Source organism: Oncorhynchus keta, chromosome 35, assembly GCF_023373465.1.
Source record: "Oncorhynchus keta strain PuntledgeMale-10-30-2019 chromosome 35, Oket_V2, whole genome shotgun sequence".
Classification (NCBI taxonomy): domain Eukaryota; kingdom Metazoa; phylum Chordata; class Actinopteri; order Salmoniformes; family Salmonidae; genus Oncorhynchus; species Oncorhynchus keta.
Window position 1 is genome coordinate 48,138,745 of NC_068455.1, and position 9,653 is coordinate 48,148,397.

Consider the following 9,653-nt stretch of genomic DNA (forward strand, 5'->3'; position numbering starts at 1 on the left):
TACACTTTCTTTTGTTATCACAGGTGACCGGTAGCTTGGATGACTGCGCTTGTGATGTGGAGACAATTGATGCCTTCAACAATGAGCGACTCTTCCCCAAACTTCAGAAGCTGCTTGAGTCCGACTATTTCAGGTTTTATAAGGCAAGTCAGACTTCTCACACCTGTCACTTCATGTGTCCCAAATACAGTATATCATGATAAAATGTATATCTCTAAATCTCTACGCCGTTCTTTAGGTGAACCTGAATAAGCCATGTCCATTCTGGACAGACGATGGCCTCTGTGGGCAAAAGAACTGTGCCGTGATCCCATGTCCACCAGTGAGTATCTTTCTAACGTTGGCCTACCTCTGCCACTGATCAAATAAGGATTCATATAAGTTGAGTTCATAGCAATAGAACGGATCTACTGGTTATTAGACGACAGTGACGGCTCTATAACACACACACACACATACATATATATATATATATATATATGGTCGGGTCGCCCATAAAGCTACATAGGTGACCTTTTAAGATTGTACTCATGTTCCACAGAATGAGGTTCCAGAGGGAATCAAAACAAATGGCCATCACAATAAGGTAATATGATTAAGAACTTTATGAAGGGGAATTATTTGAAATGAGGGTCATATCACATAGCTACTGTAGTGCACTTAGGCCATTTACAGTTGAAGTCGGAATACACTTAGGTTAGAGTCATTAAAACTCATTTTTCAAACACTCCACAAATGTCTTGTTAACAAACTATAGTTTTGGCAAGTCGGTCAGGACATCTACTTTGTGCATGACACAAGTGATTTTTCCATCAATTGTTTACAAACAAATTATTTCACTGTATCACAATTCCTGTGGGTCAGAAGTTTACATACACTAAGTTGACTGTGCCTTTAAACAGCTTGGAAAATTCCAGAAAATTATGTCATGGCTTTAGAAGCTTTTGATAGGCTAATTGACATCATTTGAGTCAATTGGAGGTGTACCTGTGGATGTATTTCAATACCAACATTCAAACTCAGTGCCTCTTTGCCTGACATCATAGGTAAATCAAAAGAAATCAGCCAAGACCTCAGAAAATAAAATTGTAGACCTCCACAAGTCTGGTTCATCCTTGAGAGCAATTTCCAAACGCCTGAAGGTACCATGTTCATCTGTACATACAATAGTACACAAGTATAAACACCATGGGACCACGCAGCCGTCACTCTGCTCAGGAAGGAGACGCGTTCTGTCTTTCTAGAGATGAACGTACTTTGGTGCGAAAAGTGCAAATCAATCCCAGAACAACAGCAAAGGACCTTGTGAAGATGCTGGAGGAAACCGGTACAAAGTATCTACAGTATATCCACAGTAAAACAAGTCCTATATCGACATAACCTGAAAGGTCGCTCAGCAAGGAAGAGGCCACTGCTCCAAAACCACCATAAAAAAGCCAGACTACGGTTTTCAACTGCACATGGGGACAAAGATCATACTTTTTGGAGAAATGTCATCTGGTCTGATGAAACAAAAATATAACTGTTTAGAGGAAAAAGGGGGAGGCTTGCAAACTGAAGAACACAATCCCAACCGTAAAGAATAGGGGTGGCAGCATCATGTTGTGGGGGTGATTTGCTGCAGGAGGGACTGATGCACTTCACAAAATAGATGGCATCATGAGGAACGAAAATTATGTGGATATATTGAAGCATTATCACAAGACATCAGTTAAAGTTAAAGCTTGGTTGCAAATGGGTCTTCCAAATGGACAATGACCCCAAGCATACTACCAAAGTTGTGGCAAAATGGCTTAAGGACAACAAAGTCAAGGTATTGGAGTGGCCATCACAAAGCCCTGACCTCAATCCTATAGAAGATTTGTGGGCAGAACTGAAAAAGTGTGTGCGAGCAAGGAGTCCTACAAAGCGGACTCAGTTACACCAGCTCTAATATAAATAAATAATATATGCCATTTAGCAGACGCTTTTATCCAAAGCGACTTACAGTCATGTGTGCATACATTCTACGTATGGGTGGTCCCGGGAATCAAACCCACTACCCTGGCGTTACAAGCGCCATGCTCTACCAACTGAGCTACAGAAGGACCACTGTCAGGTGGAATGGGCCAAAATTCACCCAACTTATTGTGGGAAGCTTGCGGAAGACTACCCAAAACATTTGACCCAAGTTAAACAATTTGAAGGCAATGCTACCAAATACTAATTGAGTGTATGTAAACTTTTGACCCACTGGGAATATGATGAAATAAATAAATGCTGAAATAAGTAATTCTCTCTACTATTATTCTGACATTTCACTTTCTTAAAATAAAGTGGTGATCCTAACTGATCTAAGACAGGGATTTTTTACTAGGATTAAATGTCAGGAATTGTGAAAAACTGAGTTTAAATGTATGTTAACTTCGGACTTCAACTGTAAATGTGCTAAAACAGTTGAACTATGTTTGTGTGTGTATGCGTGTAGTACTCGGCTGAAGCAAACAACCAGGAGTGTGAGAAGGCTGAGACGCTTGGAGCAGTGGACAGCTCCCTCAGGTAAGGTACGAGTTCTATGCCAAGTCTGATGTAGCATTAGGCAGGAATAGGCGGCCGCCCATGGCGGCAGATTGACGATGGTGGCATTTTCTGAGCACAACTGACCAAGACGCACCTCCAACAACAAATAAAACCTCACATAATTCTTCCCAAAAACAATGACAATTTCTCTCAAAAAGCATATGGGCTTTCAAGGTGAGCACTGATGACGCTCTGTGATAAACAGTGCCAACTTTGTCAAAGGCAGGGGCGCAAATTATCTTGCTTGTCCATTCCCAGCGTGCCACTTCAGGGTGCTGTTGGACAGACTAATCGCTGCGGCACTCTACCAACGTTTCATCAAAAACATAATCGAACATAAAACACGTAGCAGATATAATCTGTCCTATGTGGTCTTTTCTGTAGCCTACAGACTGGAGATAAAATGTATGATAATGTGAATAAACGGACACTTTTTACATCATGCATCAGGTTTCTCGTTCAAATAGCCTAACCTAAATGGCGCTCATCAAATAAAAAATGCGCTGGGCCTTACGAGTGGTGCAGCGGTCTAAGGCACTGCATTGCAGTGCTTGAGACATCAATACAGACCTGGGTTCGATCCCAGGATGTGTCACAACCGGCCGTGACCGGAAGTCCCTTAGGGCAGCACACAATTGGCCCAGAGTTGTCTGGGTTGGGGGAGGATTTGGCCAGGGGGTTTTACTTGCCTTATCGCGCTCTAGCAGCTCCTTGTGGTGGGCCGGGAGCCTGCAGGCTGACCTCCGGTCATCAGTTGAACAGTGTTTCCACCGGCACATTCGTGCAGCTGGCTTCCTGGTTAAGCCGGCGGGTGTTAAGAAGCGCTGTTTGGCGGTCATGTTTCGGAGGACGCATGACTCGAACTTCGTCTCTCCCGAGACCATTAGGGAGTTGCAGCTATGAGACAAAATCGTAATTGGATTGCAATTGGATATTACAAAATTGGGGTGAAAAGTGGGTCAAATACAACCAAAAAATAATAATAATGCACTGACATGTTAACAATCAACATATTTTAAAACCAGGTCAAAGTAAAATTGACAATATGGAATGGACAATCAGGCTACTTACTACAACTGCTGTCCAGGAGTTTCATCCTGTGGGCAAATTGTCATGACCAGTGGGTTTCAAGTTTGTATCTGCACATTTTTGATGAGCGAAAAATAATCAACTTCTGCATTTCCCGCTGTGTAAACACATTGATTCTCAATGCAAATACGCTCAGGATAACTCCTGATAAAGTTGGGTAGCTGATATTCAGAGCTTAAATAGTTATTGTGATTAGTCACAGTAATCAGGACTAATTAAGTCAATGCAACTGCCTGTTACAAATGGTAGTCCTACCACATGGATGGGCATTCATACAATTATATTGCGGGCCAACGCTGTAGGCTACACCCCAGTAAGCACAGACCGACATCGTTTTAACATAGATTCTGGACCAAATCTGACCCAATCATCTTTTCAACTTTCATTCAGAACCAAAACGGAACCTGATTTCAACATCTGGAAAATACGTATTTTGCTTGTTGGGACTATTGTAGTTTTGCGGAAAGCAGCTATTTGTTTTGTCTCTTCTAGGGCGGCAGAACGGCCAGGACCGGGCCTGATACTACTTCATCTCTTGTGTTGGATCAATAACTTGACATCCCTGTGGTTGTTTCTCTGTGCAGTAAGGAGACCAGACAAGCCCTTCTGGAATGGAACAAGCATGATGACGAGGCAGAGCGATTCTGTGTGATTGATGGTAAGTAAGCCAACCATGTTCTCTTCTCAGTGAAGGATTTTGTCGAATTTAAATATTTTGAATGTTAAACTCGTCCAAATATCTGTGAAGGACAGCTAGACTTAACATTATTTGTGCCTGAGGCAACAGCCTTTCATTCAAGAGGGATGTTAAATCTTCCATCCTCTTAGCATCCTCTTGTGCTGTAGGCTACAGTATCCTGTAGTAGGCTGCAGTATGGTAGAATAGATGCAACAGACTCATCCTCTTTATGAAGGTTCATTAATACGCTGTTTATTCTAAGATGAGGAGTCTCCTGATTCCCAGTATGTGGATCTACTGCTAAATCCAGAGCGCTTCACTGGATACAAGGGGCCCGAGGCCTGGCAAATCTGGAACAGCATCTATGAGGAGAACTGCTTCAAGTAAGACTTGGTTACACTTTATAATAACTTTCATGAATAAGTCATTATAAATGCTTTATGCATGTCATACATGCTTATGAGTTGTAATGCTTATAAATGTTCATAAATGCTTCCCTTGGATGTGAATCAGTTGCCACTTAAACAATGAAATGGCATTGCAATTTAGATTTTGGATGTTAACAGTAGGCTACAATATAATTTTCCTCAGACCATACACTGTGAAGCGACCACTAAATCCTATGGCATCTTACAGTGGTAAGTCCACCTGATTTACCCACTGTAGTAATTCCATAATCTTCAAATGCAATAATTTGCTTTAAATAATAAATTCAAATTGATCTAAGTGTCAAGAATATACAGTATATACAGTGCCTTGCGAAAGTATTCGGCCCCCTTGAACTTTGCGACCTTTTGCCACATTTCAGGCTTCAAACAAAGATATAAAACTGTATTTTTTTTGTGAAGAATCAACAACAAGTGGGACACAATCATGAAGTGGAACGACATTTATTGGATATTTCAAACTTTTTTAACAAATCAAAAACTGAAAAATTGGGCGTGCAAAATTATTCAGCCCCCTTAAGTTAATGCTTTGTAGCGCCACCTTTTGCTGCAATTACAGCTGTAAGTCGCTTGGGGTATGTCTCTATCAGTTTTTCACATCGAGAGACTGAAATCTTTTCCCATTCCTCCTTGCAAAACAGCTCGAGCTCAGTGAGGTTGGATGAAGAGGATTTGTGAACAGCAGTTTTCAGTTCTTTCCACAGATTCTCGATTGGATTCAGGTCTGGACTTTGACTTGGCCATTCTAACACCTGGATATGTTTATTCTTGAACCATTCCATTGTAGATTTTGCTTTATGTTTTGGATCATTGTCTTGTTGGAAGACAAATCTCCGTCCCAGTCTCAGGTCTTTTGCAGACTCCATCAGGTTTTCTTCCAGAATGGTCCTGTATTTGGCTCCATCCATCTTCCCATCAATTTTAACCATCTTCCCTGTCCCTGCTGAAGAAAAGCAGGCCCAAACCATGATGCTGCCACCACCATGTTTGACAGTGGGGATGTTGTGTTCAGGGTGATGAGCTGTGTTGCTTTTACGCCAAACATAACGTTTTGCATTGTTGCCAAAAAGTTCAATTTTGGTTTCATCTGACCAGAGCACCTTCTTCCACATGTTTGGTGTGTCTCCCAGGTGGCTTGTGGCAAACTTTAAACAACACTTTTTATGGATATCTTTAAGAAATAGCTTTCTTCTTGCCACTCTTCCATAAAGGCCAGATTTGTGCAATATACGACTGATTGTTGTCCTATGGACAGAGTCTCCCACCTCAGCTGTAGATCTCTGCAGTTCATCCAGAGTGATCATGGGCCTCTTGGCTGCATCTCTGATCAGTCTTCTCCTTGTATGAGCTGAAAGTTTAGAGGGACGGCCAGGTCTTGGTAGATTTGCAGTGGTCTGATACTCCTTCCATTTCAATATTATCGCTTGCACAGTGCTCCTTGTTTAAAGCTTGGGGAATCTTTTTGTATCCAAATCCGGCTTTAAACTTCTTCACAACAGTATCTCGGACCTGCCTGGTGTGTTCCTTGTTCTTCATGATGCTCTCTGCGCTTTTAACGGACCTCTGAGATTATCACAGAGCAGGTGCATTTATACGGAGACTTGATTACACACAGGTGGATTGTATATTTATCATCATTAGTCATTTAGGTCAACATTGGATCATTCAGAGATCCTCACTGAACTTCTGGAGAGAGTTTGCTGCACTGAAAGTAAAGGGGCTGAATAATTTTGCACGCCCAATTTTTCAGTGTTTGATTTGTTAAAAAAGTTTGAAATATCCAATAAATGTCGTTCCACTTCATGATTGTGTCCCACTTGTTGTTGATTCTTCACAAAACATTTTTTATGTTTGAAGCCTGAAATGTGGCAAAAGGTCGCAAAGTTCAAGGGGGCCGAATACTTTCGCAAGGCACTGTATTTTGTATTGCAAGTTGCAACCAAAGATTTTCATTGATCTTTTATTGTTTCTTTCCACCCACAGGAACTGATGGTAAGGATCATGTTTACAATTATAGTTATTTTGGACCATGGAATGTTTGTTCGTTGAGCTCAATGAGTATCCCATAAAATTAATAATCTCATGTCTTTGCAGGGAAGACATTTTACAGTTGGCTGGATGGTAAGCAGTAAAACACTTGTAAGATTGACCAGGTAGCCTAGCAGTTAGAGAGGTTCAAATCCCAGAGCTGACAAGGTAAAAAATCTGCCAATGTGCTCCTGATCAAGGCACTTAACGCTAATTACTCTGGATAAGAGTGTCTGCTAAATTACTAAAATGTAAATCAATGACATCCACTCATTGTCCTATGAATATCTTGAAGCACAATTTCTGATACATATTTACCCCTTTCACAATATTGTTCTGTGCCGAGCTGTCTTGGTTACCGTGCTAGAAAAGGACAATGAGAAAATAAAATATTGGAGCCAGCACAGGTTGCTAGGTTGACTGACCAATGAGCCTCAGTTGTCTATCATCCCCGATATCCTCCCAGGCCAGTGTGTGGAAAAGAGGGCTTTCTTTAGGCTCGTCTCTGGGCTCCATTCTAGCATCAACATACACCTGAGTGCCCGGTACCTCCTAGATGGTGAGTCTGTCTCTCTCTCACTCACTCACTCACTCACTCACTCACTCACTCACTCACTCACTCACTCACTCACTCACTCACTCACTCACTCACTCACTCACTCACTCACTCACTCTCTCACACACACAGAGGAAGCTGGTTGGTACACTACATGACCAAAGGTATGTGGACACCTGCTTGTTGAGAATGTCATTACAAAATCATGGGCATTAATATGGAGTTGCCCCCCCCCCATTTGCTGCTATAACAGCCTCTACTCTTCTTGGAAGACTTTCCACTAGATGTTGGAACATTGCTGCTGGGACTTGCTTCCACAGCCACAAGAGCATTAGTGAGGTTGGGCGATTAAGCCTGGCTCGCAGTCGGTGTTCCAATTTATCCCAAAGATGTTCGATGGAGTTGAATGTTGCCCAGATTAACTGTTATGCCATATTTACATTTCACCTCTTTATATCTGCAATGGGAATATGTATTACAATATGTCCATTGATGAGGGGTGTATCAAAGAATCTGCACAGAAACATCTGCTAGCCCCAACCCCCTCCCCCTAGACAGATAGATCTGAGAGGATTGGACAAGATGTAAGCAAGCCTATCAGAGGGCAAGGTGGCAATATACTCATTAAATCAAATCCTCTCAGATCTCTACAAGTGTCCAGGGGGTATGGGCCAGTGGTTGTTTCTGGACAGGGCCAAAGTCTCACCTCCTTCCTCCTCCCTCTCAGACAACTGGTTCCAGAAGAAGTGGGGTCACAATGTCTCTGAGTTCCAACAACGTTTCGATGCCCAGCTGACCAACGGCGAGGGCCCAAAGAGGCTGCGCAACCTCTACTTCCTCTACCTGATCGAGCTGCGTGCCCTGGCTAAAGTCCTGCCTCTTCTCCAGCGCCCCTCCTTCCAGCTGTACACTGGCCAACCCACCCAGGACCGACAACACAAACGCGTGCTCCTAGAGCTCCTCCAGGTGGCCAAGTGAGTGTACTGCAGGCAAAGAATTACTGGGTCAATCCAATTATGTTAAACACTAAGCAGAATGTATAAATATGTATTTGGTCACGGTCCAGATGAATTAACATTATATTGATACACCATGTTAAACAAACAAAGTCATACTATAGCAGGGTTCACCATCTGGTGGACCGAATTTTGCCTACGGGTGGTTTTATTTGGCCCCCCAAGATTTCTGAGGAAAAATTTAAATTTTTGTAACATTTTTGTTGGACATAAGACTGTAAAAACAACAGGAAATCAGTTTCAAGTGATTATCATTCAAGAAATCTGTTCCCAAGTGTTCTCACGCATAATCGAGACACATGATCATATACAAATGTAAGCAAGGTTTGAAATGAAACGCAGCTGAATCTAGTTGATGATAAATGTACTATATTCATGCAGTCTTCATAAGCACTCCATATATGCTTCATAAATAATGTATATGCATATTACATCAAATCAAACATATTTATATAGCCCTTGTTACATCAGCTGATATTTCAAAGTGCTGCATAAAAGCTGATGTACTCTAAAAGGTACCTGCTTGTGTTGTATCATCGCAGTGAAAAACTCTTTAACAACCCTCAGGTCTTTCCCTTTGCACTTTGACGAGACGTCTCTGTTTGCTGGGAATAAGGAGGAAGCTGCCAATCTCAAGGTAAGTATGCTATAGGCCTACAGTATAGTACTCTTAGAACACATTGAACTCTATGGACGTTATGTAGTCATGTGTTGAACTACTAAACCACTATCTGTGCTTCTCTTTCTGTTGTAATTTCTCTTTCTTTTCATTGACATCAGGAGGATTTCAGGCTGACCTTCCGCAACATCTCCAGGATCATGGACTGTGTGGGCTGCTTTAAGTGCAGGCTCTGGGGCAAACTACAGGCGAGTGAACAGGAGAGTCCTCTTAACTCTTTGTGTGTGTGATATTTGACTGCTCAGACATTTTATTTTGGTGATACAAAGATCTACTTTAGTTAGTGAGGTAATATTGTATTGTAGACACCTTGACCAATGTAGAGGGATTGAGGTAACTTAGGTTGTTATGAATGCTATAAGTATACACTCTCACTCCATGCAGACTCAGGGGTTAGGCACAGCCCTGAAGATCTTGTTTTCCGAGCGACAGATCGAGGCTCTGCCCAAATCCAGCAGCGCCCGGCTCACTTTCCAGCTCAGTCGCCAAGAGATAGTGTCTCTCCTCAATGCCTTTGGAAGGTACACTAGTTCCTGGCATAGAATTAGATATACTAGAAAATACATGCCAGTTCAAATCAACATGAAATCTATATGACCCC

At 42.0% G+C, this 9,653-nt stretch overlaps 1 protein-coding gene across 1 annotated transcript in view; it reads left to right on the forward strand.

Moving 5' to 3' along the window:
* Positions 1-9,653, forward strand: part of ero1a (endoplasmic reticulum oxidoreductase 1 alpha) — a 30,970-nt gene that overhangs the window by 11,189 nt on the left and 10,128 nt on the right. Inside the window, exons 2-13 of the mRNA XM_052497090.1 lie at positions 24-143; positions 239-322; positions 2,468-2,538; positions 4,233-4,306; positions 4,590-4,710; positions 4,919-4,965; positions 6,868-6,894; positions 7,268-7,360; positions 8,085-8,331; positions 8,941-9,010; positions 9,154-9,240; positions 9,437-9,573. Of these exons, the coding sequence (XP_052353050.1) occupies positions 24-143; positions 239-322; positions 2,468-2,538; positions 4,233-4,306; positions 4,590-4,710; positions 4,919-4,965; positions 6,868-6,894; positions 7,268-7,360; positions 8,085-8,331; positions 8,941-9,010; positions 9,154-9,240; positions 9,437-9,573 (1,178 nt within the window). The remainder of the gene's footprint in view (positions 1-23; positions 144-238; positions 323-2,467; positions 2,539-4,232; positions 4,307-4,589; positions 4,711-4,918; positions 4,966-6,867; positions 6,895-7,267; positions 7,361-8,084; positions 8,332-8,940; positions 9,011-9,153; positions 9,241-9,436; positions 9,574-9,653) is intronic.